The following is an 18,240-nucleotide window of genomic DNA, read 5'->3' as shown; positions in this document are numbered from 1 at the left end:
GTAAGGATTCCATTATCTTTCCTATCACCACCATTAATCTAATTGGTCTATAGTTCCCTGGACTTGTTCTATCTCTCTTTAAATATAGGAATCATATTAGCCGTCCACCAGTCCTCTGGCACTATTCTATTTTCTAATGAATTTTTATATATATGCCTCTGCTATCTCTTCCCTAACTTCTTTTAATATGTGCAGATGCAATCTATCTGGACCAGGAGTTTTTAATCCTCTCTAAGTTTGATTAATTTATCAAATTATCTCCCCCCTTTCTATCTCAAATGTTTTTATATCTTTTTTGATCTCTTCTTCTAATGTCATGCCCACCTAGTTAGTCTCCCTGGTAATCACAGAACCATTGAAATTTACGGCATAGAAGGAGTTATCCAGCCTAGTCCCACTTTCCAGCACTTGGTCATGTAGGTTATGGCACTTCAAGTGCACATCCAGGCACATTTTAAATGCGATGAAGGTTTCTGCTTCCCTTTCAGGCAGCGAATCCCAGGCCCCTACCATCCTCTGGGTGAAAAAATTTCTCCTCAGCTCTCCTCCAATCCATTCTATCAATTACTTTAAATCTATGCCCCCTGGTTATTTTTTAAAAATTCGTTCATGGGATGTGGGCGTTGCTGGCGAGGCCAACATTTATTGCCCATCCCTAATTGCCCTTGAGAAGGTGGTGGTGAGCTGCCTTCTTGAACCGCTGCAGTCCGTTTGGTGAAGGTTCTCCCACAGTGCTGTTAGGAAGGGAGTTCCAGGATTTTGACCCAGCGACGATGACTTTCTGTTAAGGGAAATAGGTCTTTCCTATCCACTCTATCTAGGCCCCTCATAATTTTATACACCTCAATTAAATCTCCCCTCAGCCTCCTCTGTTCCAAAGAAAACAACTCCAGCCTATCCAATCGTTCCTCATAGCTAAAAATCTCCAGTCCCAGCAACATCCTCGTAAATCGCCTCTGTACCCTCTCTAGTGCAATCACATCTTTCCTGTAATGTGGTGACCAGAACTGTACGCAGTACTCTAGCTGCAGCCTAACTAGTGTTTTATACAGTTCTAGCATAACCTCCCTGCTCTTATGGTCTGGGTCTTGGCTAATAAAGGAAAGTATCCCGTATGTCTTCTTAACCACCTTATCTACCTGACCTGCTGCCTTCAGCGATCTGTGGACATGGACTCCAAGGTCCCTCTGTTCCTCTACACTTTCAAAATCCTCCCATTTATTGTGTATTACCTTGCCTTGTTTGCCCTCCCCAAATGCATTACTTCACACTTCTCCAGATTGAACCCCATTTGCCACTTTTCTGCCCAGCTGACCTGTCTTCCTGCAGTCTACAGCTCTCTTCCTCAATATCAACCACACGGCCAATTTTTGTATCATCTGCAAACTTTTTAATCATGCCCCTACATTTAAGTCTAAATCACTGATATATACAACAAAAGGCAAGGGACGTAGGACTGAGCCCTGCGGAACCCCACTGGAAACTGCCTTCCAGTTACGAAAACACCTGTCGACCATTACCTTGTGCTTCCTGCCACTAAGCCAATTTTGGATCCAACTTGCCACTTTCCCTTGGATCCCACGGGGTTTTACTTTTCTGACCAGTCTGCCATGTGAGACCTTGTCAAAAGCCTTGGTAAAATCCATAAAGACTACATCAAACGCTCTACCCTCATCATCCCTCCTTGTTAGCTCCTCAAAAAATTCAATCAAGTTAGTCAGGCACGACCTTCCCATAACAAATCCATGCCGACTGTCCTTGATTAATCTGTGCCTTTCTAAATGAAATACTGAGGCAAAGTAACTATTCAATATTGCTGCTATTTCACTGTCATTACCTGCAAGTTTATGTTGTGCATACCTTAGTGACCCTGTCCCTATCCTGATTTTTCTTTTGCTATTCTTGTGACTGTAGAATACTTTATTATTTCTTTTCATATTCCTTGATAGTTTAATTTTGTAGTTCCTCTTTGCTTTCCTAATTGTTTTTTGACTTCTTTCCTAACCTTTTCGTATTCCCCTTTATCATCCTCTCCTTTATTGTCTATGTACTTAGTGTATGCCTTTTTCTTTAGTTTCAATTTTACACTTATCTCTTTATTCATCTGTAGTATTTCATTACTGGCTTGTTTGTTCTTGTTTTTTAGAGGAATATATTTCTCCTGAACTCTATTGAACAGCGTTTTAAACATTTCCCATTTATGTTCTCTTTGTCAATTTTTTTCCAGTTTACAATTAGGAAGGTAAATGGTATGTTGGCCTTTATTGCAAGGGGGTTAGAATACAAGAGTAAGGAAGTCTTGCTGCAATTGTACAGGGCTTTGGTGAGACCTCACCCGGAGTACTGTGTACAATTTTGGTCTCCTTACCCAAGGAAGGATATACTTGCCTTAGAGATGGTACAACGAGGGTTCATTAGATTGATTCCTGGGATGAAAGGGTTGCTGTGAGGAGAGATTGAGTAGAATGGGCCTATAGTCTCTGGCGTTTAGAAAAATGAGAGGTGATCTCATTGAAACACAAAAGATTCTGAGAGGGCTTGACAAGGTAGCTGCTGAGAGGCTGTTTCCTCTTGCTGGAGAGTCTAGAACTAGAGGGCATAGTCTCAGGATATGGGGTCGGCCATTTAGGACTGAGATGAGGAGAAATTTCTTCACTCAGAGGGTTGTGAATCTTTGTAATTCTCTATCGCAGCGGGCTGTGGATGCTGAGTCGTTGAGTATATTCAAGGCTGGGATAGATAGATTTTTGGACTCTAGGGGAATCAAGGGATATGGGGATCGGGCAGGAAACTGGAGTGGAGGTCAAAGATCAGCCATGATCTGCTTGAATGGCAGAGCAGGCTCGAGGGGCAGTGTGGCCTACTCCTGCTTCTATTTCTTATGTTCTTACCTTCCCTAGTTTCATTCTCAGCTCCTCAAAATTAGCTTTGTTCCAATCTATTACTTTGTTCTTACTTATGTCTTTGTCAAACATTATTTTAAACCTTATTATGTTATGATCGCTATTGCCAGATGCTCCCCAAAGCTTACTTCTCTTATCTGCTCAGATGGAAGAGCACCACCCAACTTGTCCCTGTTGCCAGGCAAATTTGATTGAGAGCAAGACTTGGTACTCACAATGACAGCATAATTTCTTTTGTAAAGTTTTCTTTTTGTTGCCTTTTTAAGCATACATGCCAAATAGCATTTTTATTGCCATAACAAATGTGATGGGAACAATGCAGCATTTTATTTTCTATAATCCTTGGCTGTGAGACAGGCACTCTACAACCTATGTTACCAGACCCCTCAAAAGGGAGCAACCCAGCAATGTAACAATAGCATCCCCTTATGATTTTAACTCATATTGGTGTCTTTCACATGTGTGCTTCTTTAATCTTTTCGAAGGTAGACTGAAAGATCACCTGGTGAGATGAGACCAGATACAAATTGGAGAGCTAATTAATTTCACATAACTTGAACTTGCAGCGCATCACACACATTTAATTCAATCAGTACAATTTATGTACAAAAATAATGGAACCGCTATGCTTCCCCACATCAGTAGATTGTCTTGCTTGACAAACAAATTAACTCCTAGCTACCTTCCTGCAATCTCCTTCTGGGCCTGGCCCAAGCTTACCCGTGCAGCTGCTGTTTAATAATCTAACTGACTGCCCGTATTTCTGTCTCCTGCTGTTCAGTCAGAACGGATGGCATGCCAGAACCTTTGCTGAGTTCCTGGGACCAGGAACTTCCTAACACAATGGGTGTGAAATGTTTATTGATTACAGAGAATGAGCAAACAAACTGCTAATCAGTTGCAGTTTTTGGGGAAAGAACACCAAAGCAAAGCTTATTAGCATTTTAAGCACCAATTGTCTAAGTGCTTTTAAAAAAAAACTTGTGTGAATAAACTTTGCTTTAACAACCAATATTTAAAAGTAACTACTTTTCCCAAATCGTTTGTGGAAAAATGGTCAAACAAAACCAAAATGTGAAATATTACTCCCACCATCGGTAGGTTCCTCAAGCGTGTACTTAACGGTTCGGTCACAAAGACAGTGCATTCCTAATTGGGTGTGTTGGCCAGGACCTGCAGTAACCTGAGATTCCCAGCTGCTGACACACAGGCAAAAGCAACATTTGAACTGAAGTAACATGAGTTCAGTTGCTGGCCTGAGCTGGCTGGAACCGGTTTGAATTAGCTAAGTTTTGTGAAAGACAAAGGAGATGTGATAAGACACAAGTCCTTATTTAGAAAAGGAGTAATGAGGTAATGCTACCTAAGTCCCTGGGACAGAGCCAATGAGGAGAACACACAGACTAAGCCTAAACCAACGGGAGAGAGAGACAGCACAGCTTGAAAAGATAAGATTCGGAATAAGAATGAAGAATCTGGGACGTGGAGCCAGAGCGAAGACTCCGGAGACCAACCATCGCGGAAGTGGAAGAACCTATGTCAGGGACGTAGAGACGACATCGAGAGAGAGAGAGAGAGAGAGAGAGAACGGAATGCCTGACCAGCGTCAGCTCTCCTTTTCGGGTATTATCCTTTATATTCTGTGACCACTCGGAGTGTCAGAGAAACCTAGTGGGTGTGTGTTTAGATCCTAGTTTGGGTATAAAATTGTATAACCTGGTGCAAATTGCATGTCTATATCTAACCAGACGTATAAGCTATATGTATATGATCTAACAACGCGAATAAAGCGAATTGAGAGTTAAGAGAGAATTGACTCTTCTCCTCTTTGTACTAAGCCAATAACCGTAACCGGTGACCTCCGGTCAACAGGTGCACCAACGACTCCTGATCCTCCCAGACTACAAGCTGCCCGAGGGATGTGCAACACCCGGGTCTGGTGCCTCCGACCCATTGCGACAATTGCAATCCCACGAATTGTGCAGTGGGGATCGCTGACGTGCTGTCTAGCAGGCCATGAATTGCTTGGATGGCCCCGACAGCTGGACCACTTTGCACTCCAGCTCGAATAAGGACAATAGCTAGGTTCTGCCATGGGCTGCCTCGTCCAATATATGCTTGCCCTATTACCCAGCCGGGTAGTTTGCCACATATGCTCAAAGGGGAGAAATGGGAGGCTAACGCTACGTCATCCTGCACAAGGTACGATGCAGACTTGTTCCCAAACACCGTCTCCCTGTGTGACTGAATATGTTCTCCTAGGATACGGTACCTTCTTTAAATGAAGTCTATGAGGTGAGGGATGAGAGTTCTGCCTGTCTATCTCTGCACTCAGTTCCAACTGGCCAGTTGAACCTTCTCCACCCACCCACCTGACTCCCCAAAGCCTTTCCACCATCTACAAGGCACAAATCAGGAGTGTGATGGAATACTCTCCACTTGCTTGGATGAGTGCAGCTCCAACAACACTCAAGAAGCTCGACACCATCCAAGATAAAGCAGCCCGCTTGATTGGCACCCCATCCACCACCCTAAACATTCACTCCCTTCACCACCGGCGCACTGTGGCTGCAGTGTGTACCATCCACAGGAATGCACTGCAGCAACTCGCCAAGGCTTCTTCGACAGCACCTCCCAAACTCGCGACCTCTACCATCTAGAAGGACAAGAGCAGCAGGCACATGGGAACAACACCACCTGCACGTTCCCCTCCAAGTCACACACCATCCCGACTTGGAAATATATCGCCGTTCCTTCATTGTCGCTGGGTCAAAATCCTGGAACTCCCTTCCCAACAGCACTGTGGGAGAACCTTCACCACACGGACTGCAGCGGTTCAAGGCGGCGGCTCACCACCACCTTCCCGAGGGCAATAAATGTTGGCCTCGCCAGCGACGCCCACATCCCGTGAACGAATAAATAAAACATGTACTATATCCAGGCTCAATCCCCCCACTCCAGAGATGAAGCCTCATTAAAATCATTTGGCCAGGCGCTAAACTGCACCCCAGCTGTCTCTGTGTTGCTTGGACTTGACCTGGTAAGCCCTCTGCCAAAATCGTCTTAGCCTACTGAATTTCTTCAGGTGTAGGGAGCCCTAGGCCTCATGCAACTCAGTCAGCGGCTTCTGCAGCTGCATGCACTGGGCTAAGTGACCAGCCCTGCATCGTGTCACCCTTCTTGAGCTGTTTAATAGATAACCTCTTCAACTATCTACGTCATTACCTATTAAAACACAAAGACAGACGAGTAAACACCCACTTCTGTGACCTCTGTGTAGCTAAAACAATCCAGCCAAACTCTAACCACAGGTACTTATAGTGAGTACAGCACAGGAGAATGCCATTCGGCTCATCATGCTTGTGCCAGCTCCTTGAAAGAACTTTCCAATTAGTTCCATTCCCCTGCTCTTTCCCCATATCCCTGTAATTTTTTTCCCTTCAAGTATTTATCCAATTCTCTTTTGAAAGTTACTATTGAATCTGCTCCCACCACCCTTTCAGGCAGTGCATTCCAGATCATTACAACTCGCTCGTTGCATAAAAAAATGTTTCCTCATGTCGCCTCTAGCTCTTTTGCCAATCACCTTAAATCTGTGTCCTCTGGTTACTGATCCTTCTGCCACTGGAAACAGTTTCTCCTTATTTACTCTCAAAACCGTTCATGATTTTGAACATCTCTATCAAATCTCCCCTTAACATTCACTGTTCTAAGGAGAACAAGCCCAGTTTCTCCAGTCTCTCCACATAACTGAAGTCCCTCATCCCTGGTACCATTCTAGTAAATCTCTTCTGCACCCTCTCTAAGGCCTTGACATCCTTCCTAAGTATGCTGCCCAGAATTGAACACAACACTGCAGCTGAGGCCTAACCAGTGTTTTATAAAGGTTTAGCATAATTTCCTTGTTTTTGTATTCTATGCCTCTATTACATGCGTTTTTAACATTCTTCTCAACTTGTCCTGGCACCTTCAAAGATTTGTGTACATACACTCCCAGGTCTTTCTGTTCCTGCACTCCCTTTAAAATTGTACTATTTAGTTTATATTGCCTCTCCTCATTCTTCCTACCAAAATGTATCACTTCACACTTCTCTGTGGCAATCACAATCTAATTTAAAATAATTACCCATTTTAATTCTAGCATCTTAGAATCATAGAATGATTACAGCATAGGAGGAGGCCATTCGGCCCGTCGAGCCCGTGCCGGCTCTCTGCAAGAGCAATCCAGCTAGTCCCAATCCCCTGCCCTTTCCCCGTAGCCCTGCAAATGCTTTTCCTTCAAGTACTTATCCAATTCCCTTTTGAAAGCCACGACTGAATCTGCCTCCACCATCCCCTCAGGCAGCGCATTCCAGGTCATAACCACTCACTGCGTAAAAAAGTTTTTCCTCATGTTACTTTTGGTTCTTTTGTCAATCACCTTAAATCTGTATCCTCTGGTTCTTGACCCTACCGCCAATGGAAACAGTTTCTCTCTATCTACTCTGTCTAGGCCCCTCATGATTTTGAGCACCTCTATCAAATCTCCTCTCCTCGAAGGAGAACAGCCCCAGCTTTTCCAGTCTATTCAAGTAACTGACGTCCTTCATCCCTGGAACCATTCTAGTAAATCTTTTCTGCACCCTTTCTAAGGCCTTCACATCCTTTCTAAAGCGCGGTGCCCAGAATTGGATGCAACTCCAGTTATGGCTGAACCAGTGTTTTATAAAGGTTCATCATAACTTCTTCGCTTTTGTACTCTATCCCTCTATTTATAAAGCCCAGGATCCCGTATGCTTTCTTAACCGATTACACAATGTGCCCTGCCACCTTCAACCATTTGCGCACACGTATCCCCAAGTCTTTCTGTTCCTGCACCTCCTTTAGAATTGTTCCCTTTAGTTTATATTGCCTCTCCCCGTTCTTCCTACCAAAATGTATCACTTTGCAATTCTCTGCGTTAAATTTCATCTGCCACTTGTCCGTCCATTCCACCAGCCTGTCAATGACCTCTTGAAGTCTATCACTGTCCTCCTCACCGTTCACTACACTTCCAAGTTTTGTGCCATCTGCAAATTTTGAAATTGTGCCCTGTACACCCTAGTCCAAGTCATTAATATAGATCAAGAAAAGCAGTGGTCCTAGTACCGACCCTAGGGAACACCACTATATACCTTCCTCTAGTCTGAAAAACAACCGTTCACTACCACTCTCTGGTGAGTTGCTGTTGGTGATTAATACCATTTTCTGCACTCCCCAAGTTAATTCATTAACTTTTCAGATAATTACATCAGTGAAACAGTTTGGAGTGAGCAAAGAGCACCACATAGTGTAAAGCAACATGACCAAGGGTTGCTCTTTTTTCTTCCTTTTAATATTTTGTGGCTTTGGTACTGTATAAAATGGCATACAGGTTCTAAAGTACTTGTGGTATGGAGGAAAAGGTGCAAGGTATAAAAGGAGGAATTTTCCTCTATCCATTATGAATGAGGGAAACCAGTTCTACCCTAGCTGCTTTTACCTAAAAGTGACTACACAAGCAGCAAAGTAGAGTATAACAAATGGTATTTTTCTGAATTGTGTTTTCTGCAAATATTATATGTCTTCTCAGGTAATTACTTCATAAAATATTTCCTGTCAGTTAGCCAAATCACCAGAGGTAAATATATTTGTATTTTTGGAGTGATGTAAATTTTTTTACCTTTCAAGCTTAGATGCATAGCTCGCTCCACTACAACATTCACTGCAAATGTGTTCGCCAGGTCCACCTCAGGAATCTCATCAGCCGCTTTCTTGCACTCAAGGTTAGAACCCGTGGGCATTTCTTTATCAATGTGTGCTTCTGATGCTTCTTGTTCTTTTTCATTAATAAGTGGAACATCTCCCATAGCACCGTGTTCATAATCATGGTCATCCTCGGCATAGCTTGTTCTATGAGAAGTATATTCATCAGTGGAAGGCGGAAGATCATCTGGTACTAGCGTGACGTGGAGCCTTAGAGCAGCACCCGACAGATCAGAAGCACCACGCTTAAATAGCGGATAAACACCTGTAAAGAAAAAAATTTATTAAATGGAGAAACATGTTCATTTTGGAATTTCTCTGGCTCTTCCTTTACTATTACACAGAGGGTTTTTTGCAAATGTGTCACAACAACTTGCATTTATATAGCGCCTTTAACGTATCCCAAAAAGTATCCCAAGGCATGAAGAAAAAACAGACACCTAGCCAAATAGAGGAGATTAGGACTGATGACCAAAACATTGGTTAAAGAGGGTTTTAAGGAGGTTCCTATAGGAGGTAGAGAAGCAGAGGGGTTTAAGGAGGGAATTTCTGAGTGTCCCAGCAGACCCATCATTTCAGCCTGCTCCTGCCCCACAGAACTCATTTCCTCTTATCTAGACTCCATTTTTTCTCCCCTTGTCCAGTCCCAACCCACCTACATCTGTGACTCTTGATGACCTCCACTGCTTCAACAAATTCCAGTTTCCTGCCCTAATCGTCTCCTGTTCACTAAGGATGTTCAGTTCTTCTACACCTCCATCCACTACCAGTACGGCCTGCTACTTCCTTGAACAGCAGACCAACCAGTCTGCATCCATCAACACCCTCCTCCACCTGGCTGAACTTGTTCTCACATTGAACAACTGTTCTTTTAACACCACTCACCTCATCCAAATAAAAGGTGTTGCTATGAGAACTCACATGGGCCCTAGCTATGCCTGCTTTTTTGTAGGATATGTTGAGCATTCTTTGTTCAAGTCCTACTCAGGTTCCCTCCCTGATCTCTTCTTCCACTACATAGATGATTGTGTCAGGTGCTGCTTCCTGTTCTCACCATGAGCTGGAAAATTTAATTAATTCCGATTCTAACTTCCACCCTCCTTTACCTTTATGTGGTCCATCTCTGACTCTTTCCCTTCCCTTCCTTGAGTTCTTGATCTTCATCTCTGGGGATGGATTGTCCACTGATATCTACTACAAGCCCTTCGACTCCCACAGCTATCTCGTATATACGCCTTCCCATCCCACTTCCTGTAAGACTCCATTCCCATCTCCCAGTTTCTCTGTCTCCAGCACATCTGCTCTGATGATGCCCACCTTCCACACCAGAAAATATAGGCAGTAATTATTAAAGATGAATTTACATCATTAAAAGTTTTCCATCTATGTGAATATAAGCCCTAAAATTTCGAGGCTCCAGTTATCGCATGAAGTCTTACTTGACAGGAATGCAGATCTGAGATGTGGAGTTCAGCGCATCTGATTTGCAATGCTCACAATTTTCCAGTCATTAAAATGAATAGCTAGAAACAGGGCTATAGTGATTATTTTAATATGTACTGTTAAAAATAAAAGGGGAGAAAAACAAAAAGGTAGTGGAGAAATATGTCACAGTAAATAGGGGAGGAAAAGATAAATGTAAATGTAAAACAGGATTGGAAAATTCTACTTACTAACTTCAAATGGGAACTACTTGGCAGTGTTGATGAGCTGAAACCAATTAGCGAGCTTGGAAGTGTTGTAGTGTTTATCTCTCCATTTCCAATCCTTCATATTTTTTGTTACAAATAGCCCTTTCTTGCCTAATGTTTCCACTAACAAGATCCTTATCCTTGTCAAAGATGTATTTTGCATATATACATACATGAAAAAAGTGGGCATATATAAATTCTAACTTGTTGAGCAGCAGGTAATTTAAACAATTAACCCAGCTTTGTCCAACAATAGAAATCAGGATGAGAGATAACTTCTACACGTCAATGATTTCCTCTGATCAAAAATGAAACTAGTTTTCTGTCTCCATGTAAAATCAGAACTTGCAATTATATCGTGCTCTAAATATCAGAAAGACTCCCAGGTCTCTTTACAGATCTGAGTCTGAAAGGAACAATAAGCAAGCTAAAAAGAATAGGTAGAATGGATTTAAGGGGCTGGACCTAAAGAGCGGTTGAAGAGATGTTTTTAGTCAGCTTTTAAAAGCAGGGAAGAAGAAGCAAGGCAGAGAGATTTTAGGAAGAAAAAGTCTCAAGTCATTAAATATTTAAATTAGATTGGCTTGAAAAATGGATGTGCATACCACTAACGATAAGCTTCCTTGAAGATTTCTCTATCAGGGTCGATAGATCTATGAATGAATAGCCAATTAGTCGATCAGTATCGTGAGGCCGTAGAGTCTTGCTGTCTTTTCCATATGCCACCCACACCTGTACTTCTAGTCTTTCTTCCTTTAGGTACCAGACCAACGATTGGGTTCTTTTCAGATGTATAGTCTTTGCCTGGTCAAAGCTCACTGTTACGTGACTTTTGTTGTCAGTCAGGACTGGTTTTTGAAGAGATGTGCAAATGGCCTCTCTATCATACAGTTTATACCGTAGGTAGCAGAAAGTGGATTTATCTAGATGTGTACATCCAGCCAGTACTACACAGTGCAATGGGAGCCATATCCGTGGTACAGCTACTGTTAGTGATATGCTGATTTCTGTGGATTGCCACTCTTCAGCTTCATCCCCACTTGTTCCAAACTTCCATTCCAATGCCTCTGCAGCCTTTATGACACGTTCTCTATCACTGGGATGTGCAAAGTAGATTGAAAGCTCGAGTCCACCACCCACGTACTGTAGAGCTCCACAAGACTGAGCAGAAGTGGCAACTTCTGGAAGACTCACTGCATACCAACCAGAGATACCTTAATATAGAATGCAAAATAAATATTTTGAGAACCCATTCAACATATGTAATTTGTATTTTTAGAAATATAATATTATAAACAATCCGCACATAAATAAAGAATATATAATTAATTGACGTATTGACAAAAAAGGAACAGCAGCTTAGTGGTTATGGTACCGGGCTAACAACCCAGAGTCGAAAATTCAAATCCCACCATACCAAATTGAATTCAAACAATCTGGTAATTTGCAGGATAGCACCCAGAAAATGTCCATGAAAGCTTCTCATAAAAATCCAACTAGTTCACTACTGTCCTTCAGAAAAGACAACCTACCACCCCTACTCAGTCTGGCCATGACTCAGGGCACTTAGGTATAGGCAATAAATACTGCCTGGTCAATGTTGCCCATATCCTAAGATCAAATAAGAAAAATCATATGAATACTTAAATTGTATTATATTGCCATTCCCCTTCTTCACTAAGGCTCTGCATGTATCTGGATTATTTGAGACCATAGATTTAAGGAAATGTGCAAAAGAATGCTAAGCCATATCCTTTGTGGGGCATCAGCTCATCTAAATTTGAAACCAGTATGAACTTTTTAAAGAATAGGATTGTTAATTATGTTCAGTTTTGTTCAATCTTGTTCAATTCACAATATTATTTTGTTGGTAAAACAGAAGAAAAGCAAAGTGAAGAAAATTGTTAGCATTTCAAATGTTGCTGATTCAAATAGGTTTGAGTTAATTCTATGTCTGCCATGGTCTCCTATATGATCAATGAACAACAGACAGTCTGCCATTATTTGTGGGACAGGTTCCTGCAGCAGTCTGACTGCTTTCACCAGATACTGTTACTTTGAACTTGCCTATAAATTGCATTGAAGTTATAGAATTTTACAGGACAGAAACGAGCAATTCAGCTCATCAAGTCTGCGTGGAAGTTTTCCCCCACATTAATCACCTAGTCTAGTCTAGTCTAAGTATTCTGAATGTCACCACTACTTTGGTCTTATGCAGGTTATCAAATGAGAAAGAGTGTTAAATTACCTACCATACGAATGGCCTTTCTCATTCTTTGAATGCAATCCAATCATGCTACAACTGTACAGGGTGCTGGTGAGACCACACCTGGAGTACTGCGTACAGTTCTGGTGCCCTTATTTAAGGAAGGACATACTTGCATTGGAGGCAGTTCAGAGAAGGTTCACTAGGTTGATTCCGGGTATGGAAGGGTTGTCTTATGAGGAAAGATTGAACAGGTTGGGTCTATACTTATTGGAGTTTAGAAGAATGAAAGGAGATCTTATTGAAACATACAAGATTCTGAGGGGACTCAATAGAGTAGATGCTGAGAGGATGTTATCCCTCATGGGGGAATCTAAAACTAGAGGGCATAGTCTCAGAATAAGGGGTCGCCCGTTTAAGACGGAAATGAGGAGGAATTTCTTCTCCCAGAGAGTCGTGAATCTTCGCAATTCTTTACCCCAAAAAGCTGTGGAGGCTGAGTCATTGAATACATTCAAGGCTGAGTTAGACAAATTCTTGATCAGCATGGGAGTCAAAGGATATGGGGAAAGGACAGGAAAGTGGAGTTGAGGTAAAAATCAGATCAGCCATGATCTCATTAAATGGCGGAGCAGGCTTGAGGGGCCGAATGGCCTACTCCTGCTCCTATCTCTTATGGTCTTATCAGCACACAAAAAACTCCCATTACATAAGAACCTAAGAAATAGCAGCAAGAGTTGGCCATACGGCCCCTCGAGCCTGCTCCGTCATTCAAGAAGATCATGGCTGATCTTCTACCTCTGCTCCACTTTCCCACCCTATCCCCATATCCCTTGATTCCCTTAGAGTCCAAATATCTATCGATCTCAGTCTTGAATATACTCAACGACTGAGCATCCACAGCCCTCGAGTAGAGAATTCCATAGATTCACAACCCTCTGAGTGAAGAAATTTCTCCTCATCTCAGTCCTAAAACATCCTGATCCTTATCCTGAGACTATGACCCCTAGTTCTGGACTCTCCAGCCAGAGGAAACAGCCTCTCAGCATCTACCCTGTCAAGCCCTCTCAAAATTTTATACGTTTCAATGAGATCACCTCTCATTATTCTAAACTCCAGAGAATAAAGGACCATTCTACTCAATCTCTCCACATTGGACATCCCTCTCAACCCAGGAATCAATCTAGTGAACCTTTTTTGCACCCCCTCTAAGGCAAGTATATCCTTCCTTAGGTAAGGAGGCCAAAACTAGACACAATACTCCAGATGTGGTCTCAGCAGAGCCCCACATAATTGCAGCAAGACCTCCTTACTCTTATACTCCAACCTCCTTGTAATAAAGGCTAACATACCATTCGTCTTCCTAATTGCTTGCTGTACCTGCAGGTTAATTTTCTGTGATTCGTGTACAAGGACACCCAAATCCCTCTGAATACCAACATTTCTTAGTCTCTCACCTTTTAAAAAATATTCTGCTTTTCTATTCTTCCTACCAAAGTGGATAATTTCATATTTCCCCACATTATACTCCATCTGCCACATTCTTGCCCACTCACTTCACTTTGCAACCTCTTTGCGTCCTCCCCTCAGCTTACTTTCCCACCTAGCTTTGTATCGTTAGCAAACTTGGATACATTATACTTGGTCCCCTCATCTAAGTCATTGATATAGATTGTAAACAGCTGAGGCCCATGCACTGACCCCACCAGTTACAACCTGCCAATCCGAAAATGACCCATTTATTCCTAGTCCATTTTCTGTCCGTCAACCAATCCTCAATCCATGCTAATATATTACCCCTGATCCCATGAGACCTAATCTAGTGTAACAACCTCTTGTGTGGCACCTTTTAAAAACCCAAATATATTGCATCCACTGGTTCCCCCTTATCTACCCCACTAGTTACACCAGCAAAAAACTCCAATAGATTTGTCAAACACGATTTCCTTTTCATAAAACCGTGTTGACTCTGCCTAATCTTATTATGATTTTCTAAGTCCCATTAATTTCTCCAGTACTTTTTCTTTACTTATCTTAATTACTTTAAGTTTCTCACTCTCTTTAGACCCTTGGCTCCTCACTATTTCCGGTATGTTTTTTGTGTCTTTTACTGTGAAGACAGATTTGTTTAATGTCTCTGCCATTTCCTTATTCCCCATTATAATGTCTCCTGTCTCTGCCTCTAAGGGACCCATGTTTACTTTTGCTAATCTCTTCCTTTTTACATACTTGTAGAAGCTCTTACAATCTGTTTTTATATTTCTTGCTAGTTTACTCTCATTCAATTTTCTCCCTCTATCAATTTCTTGGTTATCTTTTGCTGACTTCTAAAACCCTCCCATTCCTCAGGCTTACTACTCTTTTTGGCAACATTGTAAGTCTTTTCATTTAATCTAATACTATCCTTAATTTCTCTAGTTAGCCTTTCAGCCTACCATTTAATTTTCCATTTGTCCTCCTGTTTTTGGAACTATTTGGGCTTGAATATGTTAATGTTTTATTATTTACGCAGCATACATATTAGTCTTACTGCTGTCTTGAGCAACTGAAGGAACTAAGGATATGACTAGAATGATTATCTACTATATGTAGCATTGTGGGGAAAGTTCACCTGGTGCATTAGTGTAAAATTCTTGAACAGAACCTCTTCAATATAAGATGTCAAATGATTCTGTTTCTATGTGACGGTCAAACTACATCTGAAGATTGAGAAAAACTATATCTACACTAGGCAATCTGCACTCAACTCTGACTGATTTCTTTTTTCTTTCTTTTCCCCTTTTCCCTGGCAAAGGGCAAGGAGGAGATCTGCTCCTATTTCTGCACAAAAACTATTCTAATTAACTGAATATGCCAATGTGGTCCAAGTTGATTTACCCTACAATATTCCTTTTTTCCCCTCTTTACCCACTCCATTCTCTCCTTCTCAACTTGCTGTTTCAAGAAATCACACTGCAATTCATTTTGCTGAGCATCACATTAAGGGATCAAATGTTTTCTACTTTAATGTAGATAGTCTCATTTTTATGTAGTTAACAAGAGATTTTAAAATTAGCCACTATGAGTAAAATGATCTGTTTAACCAAGTCTTTTGAACAATAAATAAAAGTAAGTTACTCCTTTACAACAATTAAACTGCCTAAATCCTCTGACTACATTCCTAGATTCTTAATTGCTCGTGGTAATAAGCTAAAACATTTATTGCACCAGATTCTTCATTACCCGTCCGCTTGGTCAGCAGGCCTGCCAGTGGGATCCGTACAGTTCCCAATACAATGTCCCTTGATGAACCAATTAAAATCGTGCTTGGTTTAGCTGTCAACAAAAAGAAGAGGGAAATCATAAAAAGTCAACAGTCATAAGCAAAAAAAAACGCTAGTGCCTAAATAGAAAACAAATGAAATTCTGAAATATACAAGAATTCTGGTTTCAAAATTAAAAGACGAAAGAAAGAACAAAGAACAAACGAATGAAAGAAAGATCGGACGTGCATTTCTATTGTGCCTTTCACATCCTCAGAACATCCCAAAGTGCTTCACAACTAACAAAGTACTTTTCTGAAGTGTAGTCACATTATAATGTAGGCTAACATGGCAGCCAATTTGTACACAGCAAGGTCCCACAAACAATGAGATAATCTGTTTTTGGTGATGTTTGTTGAGGGATAAATTTTGACCAGGACACCAGGAGAACTCCCTGCTTTTCTTCAAAGAGTGTCATGGGATCTTTTACGCCCACCTGAGAGGGCAGATGGGGTCTCCATTTAACATCTCACATGAAAGACGACACTTCTGACATTGCAGCAGTTCTTCAATATTGCACTAAAATGTCATGTGGTCAAGTCTCTGGAGTGGGGCTTGAATCCATGACCTTCTATCTCAGAGGGGAGAGTGGTACCAATGAGCCAAGCCTGACAAAAAGCACTCAAATGTAAGAACATTTACAAAAATATTGCGTTGTCCTCAAAGACTCCCTCTTCTGCTTATTCGTCCATACGTATCATCATCTCCATCAATTTTGGAGTTTTTGAACATATATACACATATTTTTAGGGGCCTACCTGCTGCAGCGTGGTGCCACAGTACAGTAGTGTCCCAATATGGTAGACCATGGAAAGGTTGATTTTTGCCTACAATTTTCCTAGAAGAAATTTTGCATTTCAGCTAGACCATGGGAGAGGAAAGGGTCTTCCACACCGGTAGGAAGGAAGCATCGGTAAGTAATTTATTCTGGACCACCGTTGTTCACCTCAAAGTAATCAGTTACAGCAACACTAGCAATGGTCTGAAAGTAAGTCATCTATTCAGTCATGGAATTTTTGCAGGTATTAGAAAATCTAGAAATAGGGAGGCGAAACAGCAACATGTACACTTAAAGACAATAGCTAAACGCAAAAATACTACCTGCTTTATTAGACTGATGGTAGATGGTAAACACGGCTTCTGATGATTCTAGTAGTTCAGCCAAGCTTAAACTCTCCCCACTGGATCTCTGGATTACAAGGTTGCATGGAAACTCAGAATAATGGTCAAACTCTGGGCAGAATGTACGGGCTGCAACTTTCGTGCATCGTTTTTCATTTTCCAGGAGAAAGGAAATATGAATTGTAATGCAAGAATTCACACCAACTTCAGATTGGTATTGTAAGGAATGGTCCCTTTCTGCTGCAGCCCTGCATTTAAAGAAACAGAAATGTAAATCATTTACCGAAATACCAAAGAATTAGGCATCATGTTTCACAGAAATTACAATTATGAAACCTCAACCAACACGTTATCATTTTTATACTGTTGGCTTTTAACAACTGATTTTCTGAAGTCAATCTAAGTTCAGAAATTGTGTATCCACATCTGATATATGCAACCAAATTGTCACTTAAGAAAGCACCATGCGGTTATGATCTTGTATTCCATTATGCAGAAAGCACCAAAGGATCCTGAAAAACTCATTATACTGTTGATTTTCCACGTTGAAACAAATGAAAAGTACATAATTTTAGGTGGAGTCCCTGAGGACTCATTGAATGAACGTACCATAGAATCACAGAAAATTTTCAGCACAGAAGGAGGCCATTCGGCCCATCATGTCCACGCTGGCTGAGAAACGAGCCACCCAGCCTAATCCCACTTTCCCGCATTTGGTCCATAGCCCTGCAGGTCATGGCTCTTCAGGTGCATATCCACGTATTTTTAAAAATGAGTTGAGGGTTTCTGCCTCTGCTGCTCTCTCAGGCAGTGAGTTCCAGACCCCCACCACCCTCTGGGTGAAAAAAAGTTTCCTTATTTCCGCTCTAATCTTTCTACCAATCATTTTAAATCTATGCCCCCTGGTTACTGACCCCTCCGCTAAGGGAAATGGGTCCTTCCTATCCACTCTACCTAGGCCCCTCATAATTTTGTACACCTCAATCAAATCACCCCTCAGCCTCCTCTGTTCCAAGGAAAACAACCCCAGCCTAACCAATCTGTCATCATAGCTAAAATTCTCCAGTCCTAGCAACATCCTCGTAAATCTCCTCTGTACCCCCTCTAGTGCAATTTCATCCTTCCTGTAATGTGGTGACCAGAACTGTGCGCAGTACTTAAGCTGTAGCCTAACTAGTATTTTATACAGTTCCAGCATAACATCCCTGCTTTTATAGTCTATGCCTTGGCTAATAAAGGAAAGCATTCCATAT

General features: G+C 41.6%; 1 protein-coding gene across 1 annotated transcript in view; it reads right to left on the bottom strand.

The window, feature by feature from the left end:
• The window catches only part of c2cd3 (C2 domain containing 3 centriole elongation regulator), a 139,510-nt gene that overhangs the window by 57,712 nt on the left and 63,558 nt on the right, over positions 1-18,240 (bottom strand). The window contains exons 21-24 of the mRNA XM_067985841.1: positions 16,967-17,235; positions 15,786-15,878; positions 10,963-11,571; positions 8,584-8,931 (exon numbers count right to left, since the gene is read on the bottom strand). Of these exons, the coding sequence (XP_067841942.1) occupies positions 8,584-8,931; positions 10,963-11,571; positions 15,786-15,878; positions 16,967-17,235 (1,319 nt within the window). The remainder of the gene's footprint in view (positions 1-8,583; positions 8,932-10,962; positions 11,572-15,785; positions 15,879-16,966; positions 17,236-18,240) is intronic.

The sequence above is a fragment of the Heptranchias perlo genome, chromosome 6 (assembly GCF_035084215.1).
Source record: "Heptranchias perlo isolate sHepPer1 chromosome 6, sHepPer1.hap1, whole genome shotgun sequence".
NCBI classification, from domain to species: domain Eukaryota; kingdom Metazoa; phylum Chordata; class Chondrichthyes; order Hexanchiformes; family Hexanchidae; genus Heptranchias; species Heptranchias perlo.
The sequence above is the reverse complement of the archived record's forward strand: the minus strand, read 5'-3'. Positions and strand labels throughout refer to the sequence as shown.